General features: G+C 47.4%; 1 protein-coding gene across 7 annotated transcripts in view; it reads left to right on the plus strand.

Annotated features, from left to right (window-relative positions):
• LOC140399277 (G-protein-signaling modulator 1-like) overlaps positions 1-25,742 on the plus strand; it is a 386,887-nt gene extending 361,145 nt beyond the window's left edge. For all 7 annotated transcript variants that reach the window (XM_072488747.1, XM_072488745.1, XM_072488750.1 and 4 more), the window contains 3 exons: positions 20,245-20,404; positions 21,760-21,980; positions 22,820-25,742. In XM_072488747.1, the coding sequence (XP_072344848.1) occupies positions 20,245-20,404; positions 21,760-21,980; positions 22,820-23,002 (564 nt within the window). In that variant the 3' untranslated portion in view covers positions 23,003-25,742. The remainder of the gene's footprint in view (positions 1-20,244; positions 20,405-21,759; positions 21,981-22,819) is intronic.
• The last annotated feature ends 242 nt before the right edge of the window (positions 25,743-25,984 follow it).

Consider the following 25,984-nt stretch of genomic DNA (forward strand, 5'->3'; position numbering starts at 1 on the left):
TGTCAGGTCGCGAGCTGCCTTGGCCAAAGGCCGAGGTGAGGCTCAGTTGCCCATCCTCTCAAAAGAGACGTGTCCTGCGTGTAGGGAATGATGAGAAAAGTCGCTCACAGCTCCTCTCCACTTCAGTTTCACACGTTTCACAGAGAATCAGTAACAAAAGTGAAAATATTGAGTAATAGTCAAAATGAATGTGGAGGGGATGGCTGCTTTGATCTGATGATAACTATGGAAAGGTGGTAATTGAAGGAGCAGAAAGCAAGGGTTAGAACATTGAATAGAAGTTGTTTTGGACAGAAACATCCATCTCGAAAACGGTATAAAAGAGCTATTGCATGCACAGAACCATTAAGTTGTCAATACACAGTTTAAGAACTCTGAGGATTTCTTATGCCAGACTATTTTGTCAACTGGCTCCAGCTGTCCATAAGATTGCTTTTTGTCCTGTTTCTCATTGATTCATTTTAATTGTTTTTCGGTTCCTGATTGAATCCAGGCTCCTCTTGCAGGCCCTAACATTATTCTGCACTGAAAATCCACGCTTTTGTGGAAACCACCCGTTTCTTCTCCTGTGTTGATCCAGCCCCATCTCTTCATGCCCATCCCCATCTCATGTTCTGTCCTTCTCCACCTCCACTTCCCCATATTCCTATTGTCCTCCACCCCCACTCCCTCGTACATTTTCACCTCTTTTTCCCCTCCACTCCCTCTGGGGGGGCCACCGTCTATGTCCTCTGGAAGCTCCCCATCCAACCTACCTGCGCACCCCTCAGCGTCCTCCCTCTGGGGTTGTCCTCTGCACACTCCCTGCGAGTGCTCCCCTCTGCAACCTCCCTCCGGGGCCCCCTCTGTGCAATCCCTCCGGGGCCCCCTCTGCACCCTCCCTCCGGGGCCCCCTCTGTGCAATCCCTCCGGGGCCCCCTCTGCACCCTCCATCTAGGACCCCCTCTGCACTCTCCCTCCGGGGCCCCCTCTATGCCAACTCTCCGGGGCTCCCTCTGCACCCTCCCTCTAGGACCCCCTCTGCACCCTCCCTCTAGGACCCCCTCTGCACCCTCCCTCCGGAGCCCCCTCTGTGCCAACCCTCTGGGGCCCCCTCTGTACCCTCCCTCTAGGACCCGCTCTGCACCCTCCCTCTACGACCCCCTCTGCACCCTCCCTCCGGGACGCTCTCTGCACCCTCCCTCCGCACCCTCCCTCCGAGGCCCCCTCTGTGCCAACCCTCCGGGGCCCCCTCTGCACCCTCCCTCTAGGACCCCCTCTGCACCCTCCCTCCGGGACGCTCTCTGTACCCTCCCTCCGGGACACCCTCTGCACCCTCCCTCCGGGGCCCCCTCTGCACCCTCTCCTCTGGGGCGACCTCTGCACCCCTTCTGGGACTCTTTACTCTAGGATGCCCTCTGCATCCTCTCCTCTGGGACGCCCTCTGCATCCTCTCCTCTGGGATGCCCTCTGCACCCTCCCTCTGGGGCCCCCTCTGCACCCTCTGGGATGCCCTCTGCACCCTCCCTCTGGGGCCCCCTCTGCACCCCCTCTGGGACGCCCTCTGCACCCCCTCTGGGACGCCCTCTGCACCCCCTCTGGGACGCCCTCTGCACCCCCTCTGGGACGCCCTCTACACCCCCTCTGGGACGCCCTCTACACCCCCTCTGGGACGCCCTCTGCACCCTCCCTCTGGGGCCCCCTCTGCACCCCCTCTGGGACGCCCTCTGCACCCTCCCTCTGGGGCCCCCTCTGCACCCCCTCTGGGACGCCATCTACACCCCCTCTGGGACGCCCTCTGCACCCCCTTCGGACGCCCTCTGCACCCCGTCTGGGACGCCCTCAGCAGCCCTGGGATCCCTCTGCACCCCCTCTGGGACGCTCTCTGCACCCCCTCTGGGACGTCCTCTGCACCCCCTCCGGAACGCCCTCTGCAGCCCTGGGACGCCCTCAGCACCCCCTCTGGGATGTTCTCTGCACCCTCTCTGGGACGCTCTCTGCACCCCCTATGGGACGCCCTCTGCACCCCCTCCGGGACGCCCTCTGCACCCCCTCCGGGACGCCCTCTGCACCCTCCCTCTGGGACACCCTCTGCACCCTCCCTCTGGGACACCCTCTGCACCCTCCCTCTGGGACACCCTCTGCACCCTCCCTATGGGGCCACCTTTGCGCCCTCTCTGTGGGGGAGCCCCTCTGCGTCTTTCCTCTGAGGGGGGCCCCTCTGTGCCCTACAACTGGGGGCGCCCTCTGTGACCTCCCTTTGTGCTCCTCCATACCCTCCCTCTTGTGCCCCCTCCATCTGTGCCCCCCCCCACTCTCTGCACCCTTCCAGCTTTCTCTCTCCTGCTCGCATCCTTTCTCTTCCCATTCCCCTCTTACCAGTGAGTTACATTACAGTGATTAGAATGATATCACCCTGACCTGAATTGGATCGTTCAGTTTTCAATGTTCCATCATCTCCACATTAATCCGCGGTAAATTGAGTGTCTGGAGCGGGTCCTCTTGGATTCATATTTCCTGTGATTTTGACAAAGGCATATAAAGGACAAAATAATTTTGCCCACGCGGCAGGTCTTTCATGCATTTGGAAGAATGACCCTTCCTCTGTGGTTTTTCAGCTGGATAATAGCTATCAGAGGTGGAAAATTGAGGAGTAAATTGAGGAGTAATTATTAGGTTTTTAAAATCACAAGCAATAAAACCTAGAAATAGGTCTCCTTCTGTGATGTTTGATCATGGAATCATAGAATTTACAATGCTGAGGGAGGCCATTTGGCCCATTGAGTCTGCACTGGCCCTTTGAAAGAGTACCCTACATAAGCCCACACCTCCACCCTCTCCCTGTAACCCTACCTACCCTTTTTGGACACTAATGGCAATTTATCATGGCCAATCCGCCTAACCACATCTTTGGACTGTGGGAGGAAACCGGAGCACCCGGAGGAAACCCACGCAGACACGGGGAGAACGTGCAGCCTCCACACAGACAGTGACCCAAGCCGGGAACTAACCTGGGTCCCTGGAGCTACGAAGCAACAGCGCTAACCACTGTGCTACCGTGCTGGCCCCACGATATTCGGAATGAAAAATGCATTTTGTTTTGCACAGTTTTAGCTTATGCAGGGTCCAGCCAGGATATTTCATAAGTAAACCTGGCCACTGAGGGCGCAGAGGCATTAATCAGTGATTCCTTTTTTTCCAAACTGCACAGCTGTCTCAGTGAGTTGTATTCCACCCCCCCCCCCCCCCCCCCCCCCGGTCTTTCGTCTTCTGAGATGCTTCTTTCTTCATCGCGCTTCTCTTGCGACCATTGCCTCCCGGGAGCTGAAACTTATCCGTCAGGTTATTCAGCAAATATTCCAGCACCTCGCCAAAACAAATGACCTTGCCTCGCAGCACAGTCAGAAATATTAACTGGCTGCAGGCAGCTGCTATTGGCCAGGTAGAGGTAACAAATATTTACACTGGACATGCCAAGGCTCGGGTGGAGTTTTGAAGCGATCTTTGTTTTGACGCACCGCCCCTGTAAGTAATTATTCCGTCGATTCCCGGATCTTTGAGGTAGTTAGCAACGGCTTTCTCAGCGCGGTTTGGTGAGGGGAAGACGGAATGGATATTTACCGTTGCAGGAATAGCTATTAAAGAGTTATGCTGCTTCAAAAAACTTTTCTTTCCGACATGGGCCCAGATTTATTACTTGCGAAAGATATTTAGAACGGTCAAAACAACCAGAGACTTGGTGCTTCAAATCTGCCAATTGGTTTGCTGAACTGAATTCCATTCGGTGAGTTTCAAATGCACCCTCATTTGCAAAATATCTTTTTTTTTTAAATGTTTTTATTGGCTTTCACATTTTTGTGTTACACATTCCAGTTCGTACTTTAAATTTACCTGCTTATTTTTCAAAATATCTAGTAGTTCGTCCCTTAAATACAATTAGGTTGATCAGAAGGAAATGCAGTTCAGTCCAGATTTGGACTGAACTCCTTTGTCTATTTTGCAGTTGTTCACATTTCGGACAAGTGACTTGTTCAGGCAGGTTTTGTGGTTTACATCCAACTCCTCAGCATAGTCGCCAGTAAACCCAATCAGCAATGTGGGGCGCATTTCTTCACCCAGAGAGTGGTTAGAATGTGAACTTCGCCACCAGAGGGAGCAGGAGAGGAAACTAGGCTCGGCGACTTTAAAGGAAAAGCTCACGTGAAGCCGAGAGAATGGGATAGACCGGATGGGTTGAATGGCCTGTTTCTGTGCTGTACCTTCTGCATAATTTTCATTTCTGGCAGGTTTTTGTTGTATTTTAAGACGAAGAAATGTTCTGGTAATAGCCAAATACTGCAGTTTATTTGCGGCAAATCAAAATTCAGCCTTGAAGGCGAAGCAGTTGATGCACCAAAATCCTCCTCCTGTTCCTAACGGGTCTCTTGTTCTGAAAACCTCGTGTTCTGGGGACAAATGTGCACGAGAGCAATTGAATAAGTTATGCAGCAGGGCTCATACCTCCAGTGTTAACCCGGGGCTATTACAAGTGTGCCACTCTTCCATGACAATTGGTTGATGCCCTGTAACTTTGTTTTTTTTTTAAAACTTGTTTTTATTCAAGGTTTTACAGAATCTTTACAAAACCACTACCAAAAAAAGTTAAGCGAGAAAAAAAAAATTAACAACTTAACAAAACAAGGTGGGATAACTACAATTTACAAGAGAAATCTATCCACAACCCATACAGATCCCCCCCCCCCCACCCCCGGTTTGCTGCTGCTGTTGATCTCCTCATTTAACGTTCCGCGAGAAAGTCAAGGAACGGTTGCCACCGCCTGGAGAACCCCAGAAAGGACCCTCTCAAGGCAAACTTTATCCTCTCCAAACTTAGAAACCCAGTCATGTCACTGACCCAAGTCTCCACCCTTGGGGGTTTCGCATCCCTCCACATTAACAAGAGCCGTCTCCGGGCTACCAACGAGGCAAACGCCAGGACTCCGGCCTCTTTCGGCTCCTGCACCCGCGGATCTGACAGCCCAAATATCGCTATCCCCAGACTCGGCTTTACCCGCGTGTCCAAGACCTTGGACATAGCCTTTGCAAAGCCTCGCCAGGATGCCCTGTAACTTTTAATGCTCCAAAAATAAATCCACTAAGAGCTTCCACCTCACTGAGGCGGCTTCGGGCCAAGCGGCATCCAACAACATGCACTGAAAACTCTGATTGCAGTGTGATGGCTGTGACAAATCCCACCAGAGCTGCTGAGACAATCCACAACATTCTAAAACAATTAGCAACCTATTGAATAAAACAACCCACAGCATTCGAAATATAATCGCCCCATCTCCTAATCTTAAAGGAGCCTTCAAAACAATTCCAGATCAAAATCGCCCCGCCACAGACTAACCATACCCAATCTACCAAGTTTCTTTGATATACATCCGTTAATTCTTGAAATATTAGTTACAGACAGACTAACAAACGAGAGAAAACATTACCTCCGCTCACTTTCAATGGCGGAGGCAATAAATTCCGAGAGAGAGCAGCTTGTCCTGAGACGCATTTGTGGTTCATCTGGTTTGTTTGTTTTTAAAAATTAATTTAGAGTACCCAATTATATATTTTTTTCTAAATAAGGAACAATTTAGCGTGGCCAATCCACCTAATCTGCACATCTTTGGGTTGTGGGGGTGAGACCCACGCAGACACAGGGAGAATGTGCAAACTCCATATGGACAGTGACCCGGGGCCGGGATCGAACTCGGGGCCGTCAGTGCCATAAGCAGCAGTGCTAACCACTGCGCCACCCAATCTGGGTCGTTTTTTTTAACGGTTGTTTCATTGTCGTTTGCTTTTGGTGAACACTGTTGGTTGAATTAGTCCTTCAAAATGCCTCCATGATGGGCAAGGATCAAGTCAAAATATAGTTTGACCTGCCTGATGATGCATAACTGCGTTGGAACCACCTCCTCCGCCTGATTTCCATCCCCTCCCATCATCTGTTATGAAGTCTCACTCTTGAAGTCTTCTGTAATTCACAGCAGGTGATATTTTTGCACTTCTGAAATATCCACACACATCCAGAATTAGATGTTGAATGAATGCATTGTACTCATTTAATTTCGGACGGAACACTTGCGGTGCAGGGGGAACAAAATAGCCACGGGAAGCAAATTCTGTGCAAAATGTGGTGTGTCACTTTCAAGCACTTTTTCCCCCAAATCGCTGTATCTGGTTCGGCAGAGCACAGTAACAATTAGATTTACATGGTCCAACCCTTGAAGTGGTAGTGTCCAATAGGTCGATGTCCTGTTGCTACAAATAAATTTTGAACGGTGAGATGTACTGCAGTTTATAAGTATTGGGGGGAAAATGTCAAGTAAATTAAAAATCTGAAGGAAAATTTTTAGTTACTGCATTGGTTCAAAGGTATATGGAATACAATCATTTTTTAATTCATTTACGGGATATGGGCAACCGGATGGTTGAAGCAGTATTTTTGGGGGGGGGGGGGGGGGGGGGGAGGAGATAGGGACAGCGATGGAGGAGAGTACAAGGGATCCTTCCCCTGAATATTCTCAAGTGAGCCCTGTGGCAATTGCATGTTCATATGTGGCCAGCACAGTGGTTACCACAGTTGATTCACAGCTTTAGGGTCCCAGGTTCGATTCCCGGCTTGGGTCACTGTCTGTGCGGAGTCTGCACGTTCTCCCCGTGCCTGCGTGGGTTTCCTCCGGGAGGTGCTCCAGTTTCCTCCCACAGTCCAAAAATGTGCAGGTTAGGTGGATTGGCCATTCTAAATTGCCCTTGGTGTTCAAAAAGGATAGGTGGGGTTACTGGGATAAAGGGGATAGGGTGGAGCTGTGGGGCTTAAGTGGGGTACTCTTTCCAAGGGCCTGTGCAGCCCGATGAGCCTCCTTCTGCACTGCAAATTCTCTGTACATGATATGATTGTTGAATGAGGGTCAGGCTTGCACTCTGTATTCTGTGCCTGAAAAGCTTGTTGGCGCTTGCAGCCTGAGTGTATACCTGAGGACCGATTACTTGTTAATAGAACCATATCCAACAGAAATTCACCTTGCGGGAAAATAAATGGAGCATGTATTTTAAAGCTAGCCACAAAAACAAATTATGTTTTCATTAAATCCCCACAGTGCAGATGAAGGCCATTCGGTCCGTCGAGTCTGCACCGACCCTCAGAAAGAGTGCCCTACATGGGCCCCCCACCCATCCCCGTAACCCCACCCAACTTTTGGACAGTACGTAGCAATTTATCATGGCCAATCCACCTAATGGGCAAACTCCACACAGACAGTCACCCGATGCTGGAATTGGTCCCTGGCGCTGTGAGGCAGCAGTGCTAACCATTGTGCCACCATGCCGCCCTTATACTTGGACAACTGTTCTTTCTCCGACCTTTTATAGATATGACTTTGTTTAACTGAGTTCATCTGGCAGAGAAAGCATCTAAATAAGCAATGGGGAGCAGAAGCATCATTCAGCTTACTGCACTCTCGTGACCAGGTTGTAAAATGTAACCCAGATAATTTGGGGTTTATTTTGAAAAGCATTTTCCCAGTATCCTTTAGCCTCTTAACTTGGGTCAATTAATCTCATTCATATCTAACCAGGAGGCGAGATGACACAACTTTGAAGTCTTCCAGTGTCCTAAAGCTGGCTTAAAGAGTAATGCTGTGGAGACTGTTTGGCTAAATGGATTTGAAAAGTCACTCTGTTGGAGTGAGTAACTTAAAGCTCTCTATGTGTTCCCCATGAATACAATTGAGTGAAGATCAAGCACGATTCTTTCACTCAGTAGGGACGTCAATGTGAAAGGGAGTTGATTCACGTTCCATATCGGCCTCCAAACCGAATTGGAACCTGCAATGTCAATGAGATGCCATACTGAGTGTTTAATCAATCCCGTTAATTCAGGAGCTATTCAACCAAGGACATGAATTGGGCTCGGTGTTGGGGCCCTTACTGTTTGTGCTATTTATTAACGATTTGGACGTGCACGTGGGGAACACGATTGGGACTGGGCAGACGACACAAAAATTACCTGAGTGGTGGACAGTGTAGAGGCTAACTCTTTTTAAAAAGTTCCTGGATCTGCACCTTAAGTTGTGTAAGATGCAGGACTATGGAGCGGGTGCTGGAAGGTGGGATTAGTAAGGGCAGCTGGGTGTCCGCCGGCTGGCATGGACAGATGGGCCGAGTGGCCTCCTTCTGTGCTGTGTAACTTTTCTACGATTCTGTGAAACATTAGGGGAAAAGTCAGGTGCTACACCAATGAAGCCAGTCTTTCCGGGTTGCAGTTCCTCCCCGTGATGTTCTATTTTTCGGTATTTTTCTAACTGCCCAAGACTGAATCAACAGCAGGTTTGAAGGCAGAACAATTTAAAAATTGTTTTCATTGGACATGGGTGGTTGCTGGGAAGACCAGCATTTTGTTGCCCATCCCTAATTGGCCTTGTGAAGGTGGTGGCGACCCTCCTTTTTGGACTGCTGCATTCCACCCGGTGCTGGTGCACCCACAGCGTTGGTAGGAAGGGATTTTCGGGATTTTGAAGCGGCAACAGTGAAGGGAAAGCAATACCGTTCCAAGTCAGGATAGCGTGTGGCTTGGAGGGGAACTTGGAGGCGGTGGTATTCCCATGTGTCTGCTGCCTTTGGCCTTCTAGTGGTAGAGGTTGCAGGTTTAGAAGAGGTTGTCGAAGGAATCTTGGCAAGTTGCTGAGGCACATCTTGTAGAGGATACACACTGCATCCGAGGTGAAAGGTGCTCTATATATATATATATATGTCTTTATCCACGGAATAACAAATAAGGTATCGATATACACCCTCATAAGCATGATCAATTTTCCCCTATAAATGTTACATAGAATAAATTGTAGTATAATCTGTGAAGAAATAGCATGTTACGGTAACTTAAACTTTGTACGGTTGATTTTTGTGCCTTATAACAAGGAAAATAAAACTTGTTTAATTTCCAATTAAATATTTTATGAATTAATTCTGTTTCCTAAGATGTTACCCAAGGTCAAATGTTTCTATCATTTGGCACATACTGAGAAAAGACACATGCCTTATACTCATTCGGACAATTCGTAACAATATCAAATTGTAAAAGGAACAACAATTTATTCTGCCTGATATGAGAGAGCTGATTGGTTGGCAAGTGGATTCTAATTGGTAGAGGCGCTGCCATGGAGAATGCACCAGTTTAACTGATGACTGACAATTAACTGCCAAGCTTTGTTTACATTCAAACCAGACAGGTTGACTCTGATTGGGCAAGGCATATTCTTTATGTCTGCAAAAGACAGGGCTCTGTGTGTTAACATTGAGCCATACTGCGAGCCTGGTTGATCCTGTTAAATTGGTTGTCAGAGTAATTTTTAGCAGCCTGAGGATTGTTTAGTAAATGTAGTCCAATCACTGAATCACATCTAATGTGATCTCATTTAATGTAATCAGATGTAATTTACTCATCTCTGCAACGTTAAATTTTGGCTCACTTACACGTGCTAGGGCCCTGTCCTTTGCAGACAAAAAGAACGTGTACTCAAAACTGCACTTTTCTTAGCTAAACAAAATAAGTGACAGCCATTCCCTGGTTCATTCCACAGGGCAGTATCTTGATCAGTCGTCAGCCTGTCTGGTTTTGAATTTGAACAAAGCTTTGCCAGTTAACTGGTGCATCCTCCAAGAAGGTGCCTCTACCAATCAGAGTCCACTTGCTAACCGATCAGCACACTCTTTGTTGTTCCCGTTACAATTTGGTGCTGCGAATTGCCTGATGAGTACAAGATGAAAAGCTTCGACAAGATGTTTCTTTTCAGAACACTCAAGAATTTGCTCATGAATGTATTATTTCTGGTGGGGAGTGAGGATTTCATTATTGAGACCGAAGAGATTGTTAAAAAAAAAAAATGCCCCACTTTAAACTGACAACATTAGGACACTGGTTGAGGATCATCACTGAAAGGAATGATTTAGTTAGTTGGAAGAATTTCTTCACCCCATTTTTAGAATATGAATTGCTTTATCACAAACATGCAAAGACTAAAACAATTGAAGGGGAATTGATTAGGTAATTGAAAAGGAAGAGTACAAAAGGATGTGGGAAAATAACGGGGAATACTGTGGATAGTTCCAGTTCAGGAGCTGGTGCAGATACAATGAGGCAGTGACCTCTTTGCCACTTTATGGCCAGATCTTGTCAAAAACGTGTGCTTAGTTAGATCAGCTAAATGACCATGGGTTTAGATAGTCTGAGCAAAGATCTGACTGTCTGGCATATTTAAAAGAGATGGTTTTTGTGTCAGTTTGAACTCCACCTGAATGTCTTGCTGCAAAGCTTGTGCCCCCCTTTAAGGTACAGAGGTTAGAACTCGTTTTTGGCAGTTACTATTATTTTAGGGAGATCATTGCGCTATTGATGGCTGCGATTCAGTCTCTGTGCGTAGGAGATGGTGGTGTGGTGGTAATTTCACTGGGCTCGTAATCCAGACGCACAGGGACGTGGGTTCAAATCCCACCACGGCAGCTGGTGGAAATTCAATTCAATTAATAAATCAGGAATATATAATGCTAGTCTCAGGGATGGTGCCCATGACAACTATCACCAGTGGTTGTGAAAACCCGTCCGGTTCACTAATGTCCCTGAAGAAAGGAAATCTGCCGTCCTTACCTGGTCTGGCCTGCAAGTGACTCCAGACAGCGATGTGGCTGACTCTGAAGGGCCACTCTGAAATGGCCACACTGTTTTAGGGCAAATTGGGATGGGCAACAACTGCTGGCCTTGCCACATCCCATGAAAGAATCAAGAAAAAAAGGCAAGGCAATCGTGAAAATAGGTTTCAGTGAGTTGCTTCTCTTGACAGTGTGAGTGTAACCAGTTTGAGCGGCCAATCCGAAGGCGCCGATTTTACCTCACAATTTTTTTCTCCAAATCTCTCATCTACTCCCGCACAATAACTACTTTAATCCCTCTGATACTGGTGGGATGCTCTAGCTGGAAGGGTCTTCACCATGGCACATGTTCCTACCCCTTTAAAAATTACTTGCAAGGCAATGTTTTTTTAATATAGGCTGGAAAAGTTCCACTCCGTTACGACCGGAATTTTGTTGCAGAAATATTTTCCCTTTTTGTCTTCCTTACGCGTGCTTGCCACGATAGAATTCAGTTCACAGAAGTGTCTGCGCGGTCATAATCTCCATTGAACTGGTGAACATCTTTTTTTTTCCAACCGGAGGCGCTGGACTTTATTTCTGTGCTATTCCAGCACCAAAGGAAGTCAGAAGTAGTTACAATGCAACAGGCTAATTACAGCGCGTAGAGGTGAAAATATTCACACAAAGGCCTGAGTATAAGTAAAAAAAAGCAGTTTATTATGTCCGAATTCTGGGGGACAAGATCTGGGGGCTCCGCAGCCCCTGACAGCACCTTATCCCACTTGAGCTAAGGCTCGCATGGGTTAATGTACAGATACAGAAGCGAAATCAGTTCGTAATCTCATTTACATACAGCCAATCACCTTCATTCACGTCACAATCATTACATGCAACTAATTATCATTATCTCAATCCATGCCGTACATGGTTATTAGGTTGTAATCTATTGCCTCTTCTTGTTGTTAAGTTCCCAGCTCATAGCTAGCTGGGCAGACCAGAGTTATCTTAAGGCACTTGGACCTTGGGCAAAGTTTGTGAATAGTTCATTGTCTTTGGGTCAGCATCTGGCGATGAGTCGTTTGTTTTGCACACGACTGTCTTTAGTACCAAACACAGAAAGCACATCGGGCTACGGAGTTAACTACAATTTGCAACAATTAGCTATAATGCAAACAGCAGGTTTCCCACCAACATGTCCCACAGCCATATAATGTGAGAACAGAATTGAATATAATGTGAGACACCGAATTTTCTCACCAACACAGCGTGAAAAGACCCTCCACATTATCCCACTGTTAAAACTCATGCTCTTTGTTCAAAAACCTCTTTGAATATTCCACAGTGCGTCAGGCTTGTGCAGACTTTATTCTGTCCGAATTAAGGTAAACCCCTGCTGAAGATTGCAAGTGCAGCCCCTACCTATTTAGGATTTTGTTATTTGCCTGATTTCTGTTTCACTCCAGTTGCTAGGAATGTATTCCATTTCCGAGTCTCCTCTTTCTCCCTTGGACGCAGAATATCATCCATCGCTTAATTGTCAACTGGTAAAACTGTCAGCTTTCAGCTGCAGGTCCAGTGTTTGCCCTCACCCAGTTGTACTCTAGACGTTGCGCCTCTGGTTGCTCACAGATGGACCAACGGTCCACTCAAGTCGTTGAATCTGCGCCGCGTGCGTCCCGTCCCGCAGTGACCATTGCTCACGTGGCTGCTCCCAACACTGACCCTGATCCGAAGATGGTGTGAACGCAGGACAGGCACCACTGTCCGGGGGGGGGAGGCGGAGAGCAGGTCGTGAGCAGCTCGGTGGCTGTCAGAGTGGTCACCGGGATTACCTCTTGCCACACGTTGCTGATAAATCATTGGTGCCTCCAGCTTTAGACCGGTGAGTGGTTACTGTGGTCAGGCTGTGAAGAGGTGATTGTTTTCGTCTTTAACCCATTGTCTTTAAGAATGGAAATGCTTGGCAATATTGTTCAGGAACTTGCCTTTAAATTGTTGAATATATTCATTGGGTGAGTGAGCAGTTTGTCCTCACTTATGTTTCTTCTGTAGATGGGCTGTTGCTTTTTACACAACCTGACTGCATTTCCACTTACAGGACGTGCATCTTCTGCCTATCTAGCTGGCTGCATCTAGGTGACCATATTTAGTGAAATGTTGTGGTACAGCAGAGAGGCCATTTGGGCCATCACGTCTCTGCTGGCTTTTTGAAAGAACTATCCAAAGTTAACCCCACTCCCTCTGTTTCCCGTCAGCCCTGTGAACCTTTCCCCCTTCATTCTATATCTAATCTCAGTTGTAAAACTGAGTCACATGGAGCGCAAGGGCGCCATATTTGATCATTGTCCTGTATCCAGACTGACTCTGTGTGCCCTGGGCGGGATCGGCCTGAGCTCGCCAGTCTGACTTGTTCAGGGATTCCTACTCGACAGCACTGATTGGTGTCCGGCGAGAGGGTGACAAGACCGGCCTCAACCCCCATGCACGACACCCACAGGCATGTCGCCTCTATGCCTGGACTTTGCTTCGCTCTGCAACTTGGGTCGGGGCATGGGAGGGGCACAGCTCCCTCAGGAACCATACCCCAGTAAGAGCCGACAGACGGAGGAGAGGAGGGAGAAAAGTAGGAGGGTAAAGTGCAGAGACATGTAACGCATTTTGAGAGGACTAGCAAAGCAAGGGAATATACAATGAATGGTAGCCCCCCTAGGAGGTACAGAGGAACCATGGTGCACATGTCCATAGATCCCTGAAGACAATGGCGGAGCAGATTCAATGGGCTGAGTGGCCTTATTCTGCTTCTATGTCTTCTGGTCTTATGTCTTCTAGGTAGATAAAGTGGTTAAGAAGGAATATGGGATACTTGGCTTTATTAGGCATAGAATGTAAGAGCAGGGAGGTTATGATAGGGCTGTATAAAACGCTGGTTAGGCCACAGCTGGAGTACTGTGTGCAGTTCTGGTCGCAACATTATTGGAAGGATGTGATTGCATTGGAGAGGGTGCAGAGGAGATTTACCAGGATGTTGCCTGGGCTGCTGTCAAGTGCGATTGGATAGGCTGGTGTTTTCCTTGGAGCAGAGAAGGCTGAGGGGAGGGGACCTTTCTTTTTAATAATCTTTATTGTCACCAGTAGGCTTACATTAACATTGCAATGAAGTTACTGTTAAAAAGCCCCTAGTCGCCATATTCCGGCGCCTGTTCGGGTACACAAAGGGAGAATTCAGAATGTCCAATTCACCTAACGGCATGTCTTGGGAGGACTTGATTGAGGTTTATAAGATTATGAGGGACACCGATATGGTAGATAGGAAGGAACTTTTCCCCTTAATGGAGAATTCAATAACCAGGGGGGAGGGGTGTCATAGATTTATGGTTAGGGGCAGGAGGTTTCGAGTGGATGTGAGGAAAAACGTTTTCACCCAGAGTAATCACTGTCTGAAAGGGTGGTAAGAGGCGGGAGCCCCCCCACATTTATGCAGTATTCAGATGAGCATTTGAAGCACCGCGGGTTGCAAGGCTACCGGCCAAATACTGGAAAATAGAATTTGAGTAGACGGGTGCTTGATGGCCAGCATGAACATGATGGGCAGAAGGGCCTCTTGCTGTGCTGTAAAGCTCTATGACTAATTGCTCATCCTATCTTGCCAGTTTCTGACCTTCTAATCATTGCTCTGAATGAATGTCTCAGTCCGATTTTTTTTTTTTTTTCTTTTTTTAAATAAATTTATAGTACCCAATTCATTTTTTCCAATTAAGGGGCAATTTAGCGTGTTCAATCCACCTACCCTGCACATCTTTGGGTTGTGGGGGCAAAACCCATGCAGACACGGGGAGAATGTGCAAACTCCACACGGACAGTGACCCAGAGCCGGGATCGAACCTGGGACCTCGGCGCCGTGAGGCAGCAGTGCTAACCACTGCGCCACCGTGCTGCCCCGTCTGTGTCCGATTTTAATTGTGCTCAACCATTTCGATATCTCAACTTTGCATCATCAAAACGAGGCAATCTTTAAATCGGTCTGCTTGCTGCTCGAACAGGTGACAGGCACTCTCACTGCCCCTTACCCACAGAGTCTTCACCAGCGACGATGAACCGCGCTGCGGTAACATGGGATTGCCTAGGGCATACAGCACGCAAACAGGCCATTCGGCCCAACCATCCATGCTGATGTGTATGCGCCACTTGAGCCTCCTCCCATCGTTCCTTATCTAAACCTATCATCGTAACTCTCTACCCCCGTCTCCCTCATAGGCTTAGCTAGTTTCCCCATAAATGCATCTGCACGGTTCACTTCAGCCACTCCCAGCGGTAGTGAGATCCACATTCTCACCACTCTTTACGTGAAGAAGTCTCTCCTGAGTTCCCTATTGGATTTCTCGGTGACTATATTTACGGCCTTTGGTTCTGCTCGTCCCCCACAAGAGCAAATGTTCTCTCTGTATCCACTCCAGCAAAACTTTTCAGAATTTTAAAGACCTCCATCAGGTCTCCCTTCACTCTTTTTTCGAAGGGGAAGAGGCCCAGCCTGTCCGTCCTTTCTGTTTGCTTCCTTTGTTCCCATTTATTTTATGTTTTATTATTTTTGGTCAGTCGAAAACTCAGTTGGAACAGACTGCTTACCAGCACACTGTATTCCCAGGTTTTGTCCTTGGAGCAAAGAGGTGAGACTCCTCGGCACCGGGTGAATTTTAGCAACCAGTTTTTCAACCAGGGAATAGAACCGTAGAATTGCTACAGTGCATGAGGAGGCCATTCGGCCCATCGAGTCTGCACCAACCCTCTAAAAGAGCACCCTACCTAGTCCCCCTCCCCGCCCTATCCCCGTAACCCTACCTAAACTGCACATCTTCGGACGGTGGGAGGAAACTGGAGCACCTGGAGGAAATCACGCAGACACGGGGAGAACGTGCAAACTCCACACAGACAGTCACCCAAGGTCGGAATTGAACCCAGGTCCCCGATGCTGTGAGGCAGCAGTGCTAACCACTGTGCCACCCAATTTGATTGGTTGGCTGGAAACCAGTCGGTTGGGCAGGAACAGTGTTCTGACTGGCAACAGTCAGTGATTGGTTCCTGTGTGTGATACTTTCTGAGAGAACGAGGGAGAAGCGTTTCGACCCTGGAAGTGAAAGGAACTCTCTCTCTCTTGCTTACTGAAGTGAAAGAACTGCTTTATTCTGAAAACAGTGATTGACTGGCATATCCTTTTATTGTGAACTTGGAATGATGCCTAGTCTGTAGAGAAGGTAGACAACTTCCGGGAGAAAACCATCTCAAGCCTAGAAGAAGTCCAAGGAAGGGCAGGTTAGGTGGATTAAGTAGGGTGCTCTTTCCTAGGGCCGGTGCAGACTCGATGGGCCGAACGGCCATCTTCTGCACAATAAGGATTCTATGAACATGCTATGAAGTATTTGATATCCATGAATGCCTGAGTCAGGAGAGTTTTAGTGGAGGGTTCAATGTCAGGAGGGATTTTGATAAAATAAACAAATGGCGCTGAGCTCAGAGTTACAGATTGAGAATAATCGATTTAAAAACAGCCAGCGGATAATGAGGAAAATTAAATTAAATCGCGAGCACGGTGGTTAGCACTGCTGCCTCACAGCGCCAGGGATCCGGTTTCAATTCCAACCTCGGGTGACTGTCTGGAGTTTGCACTTTCTCCCCGTGTCTGCGTGCGTTTCCTCCGGGTGCTCCGGTTTCCTCCCACAGTCCAAAGATGTACAGGTTAGGTAGATTGGCCATGACAAATTGCCCCTTGGCAGGCAGCTCTCACTGCCCCTTAACCCACAGAGAGTCTTCACCAGCGACGATGAACCGTGCTGCGGTAACATGGGATTGCTTAGGGCATGCAGCACGCAAACAGGCCATTCGGCCCAACTAGTCCGTGCCGGTGTTTATGCTACGAGGATGGGGTTGGGGTGGATGGGGGAGTGGACCTGGGTGGAGTGCTCGGAGGGTCGGTGCAGACTCGATGGGTCTCCTTCTGCACTGTACAGATTTGGACTTCCAAAAGGGAACCGTGTGATGCACGATCAATGACCACTAAAGCGAAGTTGTAGTCCAACTGAAGGCTTTAATAAGCTAGATGTTTCACCCAGCAGCTCAGGTACAGAATGAAGGCTGCTGGGGCGGCACGGGCTCTTATACCCCGCCTAGCAGGGCGGAGCTTCCATACATCCTAACCAATAGAAAGCATACAGTTTCCACCAATGGTAGCCTATCAGGTACCGTAATACCTCTAATACCACACCGTGTTACCACTTAAAAAGGAAAAAGAAATGCGGGCCTTTTGGGAAAGAGGGGGGGATTGGGATAATTGGGATTGCTCTCTCGGCATGTTAGCACAGGTGAACTAAGATTGGAAACAAAAAAAGCTTAAAAGGCCCTGCCGGTTACTTCGCTTCTGAAAGCAAGAGATAAACAATTTGGGATGTAATGAAGGGTCCGACACAAGCTTGTTCTTTTCTTTTTTATACATTGACTGGACACTGCAGAGGTATTCCCCCTCTTTGTTACAACCCCCCCCCAAAAAAATTAATTTGCCCACAGCCGTCGCAAATACAAAAGGAGGATCAGCAAGTTCTGTCCTAGCCTGCAGAGAAAATCCAGCTTGGGTACATAATTTTAGCACTTTTCCTTTAGTCTTATTGTCAAATTCACAGTGCTATTTTGAGGCATGGCTGGTTTATCAACCTGCAGTATCGGTGAATACATATTTCCGCCAAATGGTCCAGCGAATCTGTCTGATGGCAAACAGTGACATTAAAACCCGATTATGGGAGTAGAAGCTGATCTCGACTAATGTTTTGCATCGACTGCATCTAATGTCTTTCTCGTGTAATGTGATCAAAGCTTAACTGCGCACAGCGAGGAACATGTTGACTTGTCAAGTGTGAGTTGCAGCAGGCATTTAATTTCTGGACACTTGTTTTCATGGGATCGTGAGTTTAAAACACTTCCTGCAGAACATTGAGTGATAGCCTATTAAATTATAAAACACAAGTGTAAAGCGATGGCACCTAAGATGCGGAAAAAGCTGCAAATATTTTTTTGATTGCTTTCACGCAGATAGCACATCGCTTTACTTGAAATGTAAAATTAGTCTGGAAAAAACATGCTTTAACCCTTATCCATTTTGAGAAATTATACACTGATTCAATTTCTCCCTTAATTTGGTAAGAAGTCTAACAACACCAGGTTAAAGTCCAACAGGTTTGTTTCAAATCACTAGCTTCTCCACATCACCCCTTAATTTAAATTAGCTAAGAGCCCAGCAACCTTCAAGCTTAATGCGTGGTTCAGTACGGTCTTGGCTAAATAGCCACTGCACATCTCACAAGCCCTTAAACCTCCCCTCACCTTCTCTGCATCCCTCCCCCGACACCACTTTTGACAAAAATAAGTCCCTCAAATTAAGGCTGGAACGATGCAAAACGAACCCCCAAATCTACAGAGCTGAAGATCCAATTGGCCCCAGCCTTTCCAGGGAGAATGTTCCATATTTCCCCGAAAATACTGCAGATGCTGGAATCTGAAATCAAAAACGAAAATGCTGTCAACCCCCAGCAGGCCAGGCAGTGTGCGTGGAGAGAGAAATCGATTAACATTCCGGGTCGGGGAGACCTTTGAGTCAGGACTGGAGAAAGATAGAAATGTCAGTGTTTAAGCCAGGTTTTGGAGGGGACGCATAATGGGGGGCGAGCGACAGGAAGTACAAAAGTGTTCCCCTGCTCTCCTTAATGCTATGGAATCCATTTGGGCGGACGGGGGCTCGGTCTGCGATACGGAGGAGGGCAGGAGAGGTGCAATAACAACAGATTTCACTACGCAAAAGCCAAGGAGAGTGGGAATGGTTTTAGTAACAGCACCGAGGATCATGTCCAACCGATGCACTGAATAGCGACCACATTCCCACTACCTCTCATAGATTACATAGAACATACAGTGCAGAAGGAGGCCATTCGGCCCATCGAGTCTGCACCGACCCACATTAATCCCTCACTTCCACCCTATCCCCGCAACCCAATAACCCCTCCCAACCCTTATGGACACTACGGGCAATTTTTTTTTTTTTAGCATGGCCAATCCACCTAACCTGCACGTCTTTGGACTGTGGGAGGAAACCGGAGCACCCGGAGGAAACCCACGCAGACACGGGGAGAACGTGCAGACTCCGCACAGACAGTGACCCAGCGGGGAATCGAACCTGGGACCCTGGCGCTGTGAAGCCACAGTGCTATCCACTTGTGCTACCGTGCTGCCCCTCGTGTGAAAATAATATTTATTAGTGTCACAAGTAGGCTTACATTAACACCGCAATGAAGTTACTGTGAAAATCCCCTAGTCGCCACATTCCGGCGCCTGTTCGGGTACACAGAGGAAGAATTCAGAATGTCCAGTTCACCTAACAAGCACGTCTTTCGGGACTTGTGGGAGAAAACCGGAGCACCCGGAGGAAACCCACGCAGACACGGGAAGAAAATTGCAAAGTTCGCAGCTCTTCAAGTGACAGGATTTCTCGCATCTCAGTCCCAAATAATCAACCCCTTATTTAACATTTTCCCTGTGTCTAACCCTGTCAAGAGTTTTATATGTTTCAATTAAATCACCTCTCATTCTTCTAAACCACTGATGAGCAACCCAGGCTGTTGACCAGGCCCTCTCCTTCACCTCGGTGGGCTTGACAGGGATTGAAATCCGGCTTGTTCACTAATAATTTTTTTTAAATAAATTTAGAGTACCCAATTAATTTTTTCCAATTAAGGGGCAATTTAGCGTGGCCAATCCACCTACCCTGCGAAACCCACGCAAACACGGGTAGAATGTGCAAACTCCACAGAGACAGTGACCCAGGACCGGGGTCGAACCTGGGACCTCGGTGCCGTGAAGCAGCAGTGCTAACCCACTGTGCCACCGTGCTGCCCTTGTTCACTAATCATGACCCCATGATTAAATTTATATAATACACACTGAATATCTCATAACACGTTATAGAAAATGCTTAATCATTCATATATTAATAGAACTTCAAATGGTAAAAACAAAATAAATATTTAAGCCTGATTGGATGGAGCGCACGGCTCTCACAGTCAATGTTGTGAGCAATCGGCACACACCTCGCTTCACTCGCCCTCGCTTTACGTGTGTATCACCTCAGTCGTACCGGTCGGAAAAAACACTACATGGACGGAATGTGGCGGCCCTGTGTGTGGGCAACGGTCAACAAAATGTCTCGTGGGGTCGCGCTCAGAACCCAGATGGGCCGCATGTGACCCCCTGGGCCACAGTTTGACCATTACTGATCTAAACTCCAAGGAATATAGGCCTAGTCTACTCAATCTCTCCTCATGGGATACTCCTCATCCCGGCCTAATGAACCCACTCAGGCAAGTGTGTCAATCCTGAGGTAAGGTTACCGAAACTGCCCCACAGCGGTGTGTTGAAAAACCAAGATACGTTGTGTAAATAGCTACGGCTCTTTCAGCTCAGCTTTGATTGGTTAACCATCCCTCATTGACCAACTTATTGTTCACATTATGATATTTAAGCGATATCGCACAGCTCTTTATTGATCAATTGTTTTCAATTGTGTAGAAGGTAAACCGGGATCCTTCAGATGAAGATTGCTTCTTCGATCTACTGAGTCGCTTTCAAAGTAATCGTATGGATGATCAACGTTGTACATTTGAAGAACGTCAGAATGGCACGACCGGAAGCGCATCGACCCCCCTGTCTCCTCTGCAGGACAGAATATGTGAGTACGTGAGTGTGCAAAGTACGGGGGCGAAGGAGGAATTGCACCCGGTCTCACACCCTCCAACTTTATAAACATGAGCACTGTGGTAAAATGTCCTCCCTTCTCCGCCAACTCCAGCAGCTCGTTGCCCAGGTCCTGCATTGCAAGTGGCCACTGCGAAGTACTTAAACAAAAGTTAAATGAGATTGTTGGGGGTTCCCCCAAATGCCTGCACAACCGGCCGAGTGGAACAGTCAAGCAATTCTGAGAAAATTAGAGTGGCGCAGAGAATGCGCACTGGCCACAGCTTCCATGTTTGCGACGCAGAAGGTGCGCGTTGATCCTGCCTATCCAGTTCTATTAGTCATCATAGCTTCCCCACGCAACACCATTGAGCAGGGCAGCACCTGACCAAACCTCACTAACCTTTGTGGCTGCACCTCTGGCACTGCCCTTTCACCTTCACTTGGCAAAGATAGAATTAAAACCACAGATCCATGCAAGCAACGGGTCTGTGAAACTGGATTGGATTGGTTTATTGTCACGTGTACCGAGGTACAGTGAAATGTATTCTGCGTGCAGCTCAGATAGATCATTCCCTTCATGAAAGGAAAATACCAATTAGGGCGACATAAAATACACAATGTAAATACATAGACACACGCATCGGGTGAAGATGTGTGAAGAGATTAGATCAGTCCATAAGAGGGTCGTTTAGGAGTCTGGTAACAGCGGGGAAGAAGCTGTTTTTGAGTCTGTTCGTGCGTGTTCTCAGACTTCTGTATCTCCTGCCCGATGGAGGAAGTTGGAAGAGTGAGTAAGCCGGGTGGGAGGGGTCTTTGATTATGCTGCCCGCTTTCCCCAGGCAGCGGGAGGTGTAGACAGAGTCGATGGATGGGAGACGGATTTGTGTGATGTACTGGGCGGTGTTCACGACTCTCCGTAAATAGTTGGCCTGTGAGTGTGAGCGATTTGTCGAGTGATAATACCCCATTGCAACTAGCGGATGTGAAAGACGGTCTGTCAACGGTCACGGGGACGTCACACAACCAGCTACGTGATAATAACCGGATAATCTGTTTCTAGCAATGTTGATTGAGGGAGAAATATTAGCCGAATGGGACAATTGTCCTGCTCTTCTTCAAATAGTGTAATGGGATCTTTTACACCCTCCCGAGAGAACAGATGGAAGCTTAGTTTATCATTTTGTTGGAGGGAGCACTGATAAATAACCCGGCCAACTTTCTCATCCCAGAGAACAAAGTGCCAAAACCGATTAAACACGAACCTGCTGTACCTTTAGCCAACTGGTTACAGACTGCTGGTGTGTCTCGATACGGCTGACACTCTCTTCTTTCTCCCTCCCTTTGCAGCTCAGGCGACACTCATTGCCTCGCCACAGACGGAGGAGTTTTTCGACTTGATAGCGAGTTCGCAGAGCCGGAGGCTAGATGACCAGCGAGCCAATGTGGGCAACCTGCCTGGACTGAGGATAACTCACAACAACAGCCAGGTGGTGATGGGGCATCTGCGGCCTGACGGAGATCCGCAGGAACCCGGAGATGAGTTTTTCAACATGTTAATGAAATGTCAGGTAGGTGCTGTGAAGAATATGTCTTGCTGTGAGGAAAACACCCACCCTTTACAGGCAGCGTATCACAGCCATGAATATGTTAAAACTGAAGTCCAGGGCTTGAAGAGGCAGTGGCAACATGAATGCTAAATGGGCTGTGGAACATAAAGCAGAGTATAGAGGTGAACAATTGTTGGGAGAGAAAGGAGGTATATAGTGGTGTTCCCCAGGGGTCAGTGTTTGGACCACTGCTTTTTTGATAACTTAAGACCGGTTGACTTGAGGGGCTGAATAGATTAGCCGACTCTAGATCCCGCACACTCAGACACAGGCATAGAATTTACGGTGCAGAAGGAGGCCATTCAGCCCGACGGGTCTGCACCGGCCATTGGAAAGAGCACTCCACTTAAGCCCACACGTGCACCCTATCCATGTAACCCAGTGACCCCACCTTTGGACACTAAGGGCAATTTATCATGGCCAATCCACCTAACCTGCACGTCTTTGGACTGTGGGAGGAAACCGGAGCTCCCGGAGGAAACCCACGAGGAGAACGTGCAGACTCCGCACAGACAGTGACCCAAGCCGGGAATCGAACCTGGGACCCTGGAGGTGTGAAGCGACAGTGCTAACTACTGTGCTACTTTGCCGCCAATTTCTCCCTTTCAGTCTCTTCCTCTATTCCTTCCCTGACCTTTGCCATCCTCTTGTTGATTCTAATTCCGTCCCTCACCTCCGATCTTGGTCAAGACCTGCCAGTCAATTGGTGTCACCCTGTCCTGAGCCTGGTACATAAATGGCCCCCTGATTCTCTAATGCACTAGCCTCCGGTGATTCAAGTGATTCCTTCTCTCGCCCAGTCATCCAGGATTGACGACCAGAGATGTGCCCCTCCCAGCCCAGGGCCGAGAGGACCCACGGTGCCCGATGAGGACTTCTTTAGCCTAATCCAGCGGGTGCAGGCCAAGCGCATGGATGAGCAGCGAGTCGACCTTCCGTCGAGCCGTGAAGGACTGGAACAGAACAGGCCGGGCTCCAGCTGAGCAGTACTTTGCCAACAGACTTGTAGACAAGCTGGACTAACTGTGCGGATCAACGCCCCTGCAAACACTGTGAGCAACGGCCCAGGCCGAAAGCTGTCCAAACCACCCCTCGAGAGACCAGCATATGAATCTAGATGCCCAAGCAGCTCCGAGCGTTGCCAAGGAGGTGATTTTGTTTTTCTCGAAATTAAAAACCCCCTTCATGCTGAACACACCAATAACAACATTCGTGTTTCTTTTCTACATGGTACAAGAAACGTCTCTCTATGGGAGATGTAAGTCTACAAGCACAGTCTTTGATTATTATTCAAAGTGATAGCATTGAATGAATGTAAAACTGCTGGTACTACAGAAAATATGCATCTATAGTCACACACACACACACACACACACACACACACACGCTGATACTCCATATACACAGATCAAACATGTGTACAGACAAACATGTTACAGGTAAGCTCTCACACACACTAGGGACAATTAGAGATGAATTTTCTTTTCTTTAACTATCCACATTAGGTTAATATGTTATTTACTCTGCCATTGAATGAGTCTGGTTGCAATTAGTTTCACTGTTCAAGAGATTTAATATTTAAATTTATGAATGAAGTCGAGATCAATCATTGTGGAGCTATTTGCGGACAGGCGCAGGCTCCTTTCTGTGCCGGGATTGCGGGCGATATCTGACACCAGTGGTGTGGGGCGCTATCTCCTACCCTCGACAAAAGGCCAAAATGCGGATCATGTTCATAGAGTTATATAGGTTGGCGTATGCAGCAGTACCTCGTCTAGATGAATCTTAAAAAGGCATGACCAGCACCGTAGACTTTATACTGGAGTACAGATGTCTGGCTGGTTCCATTCAGACACAGGAGGGGCCTGGTCATTAATGGTACTGCAGAGGGGCCCAAGATTACAGCGGAGGGTTTTCTTCTTGAACTAAAAGGGACATTAATTTAATTGAAGGTTTCTATATGTGGTGAAACGGGAAACAAATAACAATAGAATACCAATAGAAATGAGCATGGGTGGCCTCGAAACTATGCAGTGGGATGCTGGCGTGCAACTGTTTAATGATTTCTTATGGAATTCCTTCCTCCCATGTTGTAATGGAGGTATTTTAAAAATGAAACGAATGGCACAGTTGAAACAGTGGAATGGGAAGCTTAATCTAAATATGGACACTCCAAACAGAGGTTGCATTTCACAGCCAATGTGTACATCTTAAACATGGGTAAACATACTTGAAATTTAACGTTTAGCACTTGTTGCTTAATGAATATTTCTTTTATCTTTATACAGAAACCTATATTTTGTATTAGAATGTGAATGTAATTAAGATCAAGGAAGGTAGGACAGCATGGTGACGCAGTGGGTTAGCACTGCGGCCTCACGGAGCCGAGGTCCCAGGTTCGATCCCGGCTCTGGGTCACTGTCCGTGTGGAGTTTGCACATTCTCCCCGTGTTTGCGTGGGTTTCGCCCCCACAACCCCAAAAGATGTGCAGGGCAGGTGGATTGGCCACGCTAAATTGTCCCTTAATTGGAAAAAATGAATTGGGTACTCTAAATTTAAAAAAAAAAAAATGTTAAGATCCCTCACTTTAATGTATAATTCTTTACGGTTTCAGTGAAGCTTCCAAGCTCCTACTTACAGTGCAGGTGCTTTGTGTAATTTTTATTTTAAAGAAATTGCGTTATAGAAACTTAACAAAATGACGATGACCTGTTGAGTCCCCAAGCAGCCCCCTCAGATGAATATAGAAGGTGCCAAGGTGCCATGCAAAGAAAAGCCAGGAAGTTCTGACCCACATTTATCCCTCTAACCAGTCGATAGATACCAGATGAGGACAGGAGGCTGTTTAACCCTTCGTGCCAATTCTACCATCTGGTGGGATCTGGTCGACCTGCAGCTTTGAGTCCAGTACCCACCTCTGCCACATAGCCCTGAATAGCTTTGTTCAACACAAATCTATCAACCTCGATTCTGAATTCACAATCGATCCAGCAACTGGGCGTGATCGGCTTTATAGAAATGCAAGTCCTTTCCTTTTAAGTCTGCAGTTATTTCTGCTGAGTTTTGTGTGTGAGTGTGTGGTTTGGAGGAAAGCTCGCTTGTGCGTGCGCGGCCGGCTGCGTCGGCACCAGACATTGTCTTTAAAACATGGGGAAAGATCGAGAGAGAGACAGAAATGACTTTTTGGTACAAAGTTTCCGTTGCAGCTTTTTGCGATGTGCATATTATAGCCTGTGCATCTAACTGCAAGTGACAGTGACACCCAGTACACTGTAGTGCTGGAGAGTGGGCCATAGACGTACAAAATACATGTTAATTATTTTCTCTAGTTTAAAAAAATAAACCCACAAAACTTATTTTAATTTTTTATTTGGGTGTAATTCTTTTTGAATACTCCTGTCGTCCTTGAGGCGATCTAACTGCTGTTCCATGTTGTATCTTTAACACACTTAAGACAGTGAAACTATTTACGGTACAATTCTTTCCAAACACTGCCAGTACATGATGCTTTTTGGGGGGAGGGGGGATTTTAGAGGTTTAAAAATCTGTACTGATCTGTAAATAAGACAGCCTCATTTTACCTAAAAGTTGTAAATCAAAGGAAACTACAATGTATTAAATTTTACACACGCTTGTAATAAAAATACGAACTGTGACCGATTTGTTCCTTGGGTCGAGATTATAGATGTCTGTATTCAGTAAATATTTTCCGGTATTACTAATCAGTGATTTCTGTGTTCATTTTCTCCCTCTCTTCCCTTTTTCTATTTCCCTTTGCACCACACCCCATACCTCAGCCTGGGCCACACCTAAGGGGTGTATATATGTCAGTAAATGTAGGAACACAGGAAATAGAAGAAAGACTAGACTATTCGGCCCCTCAAGCCTGCTCTGCCATTCGATTCGAATCACAGAAAAGTTACCGCACAGAAGGAGGCCATTCGACCCATCTTATCCATGTCAG

This window comes from Scyliorhinus torazame, chromosome 22 (genome assembly GCF_047496885.1).
Source record: "Scyliorhinus torazame isolate Kashiwa2021f chromosome 22, sScyTor2.1, whole genome shotgun sequence".
Taxonomy (NCBI): domain Eukaryota; kingdom Metazoa; phylum Chordata; class Chondrichthyes; order Carcharhiniformes; family Scyliorhinidae; genus Scyliorhinus; species Scyliorhinus torazame.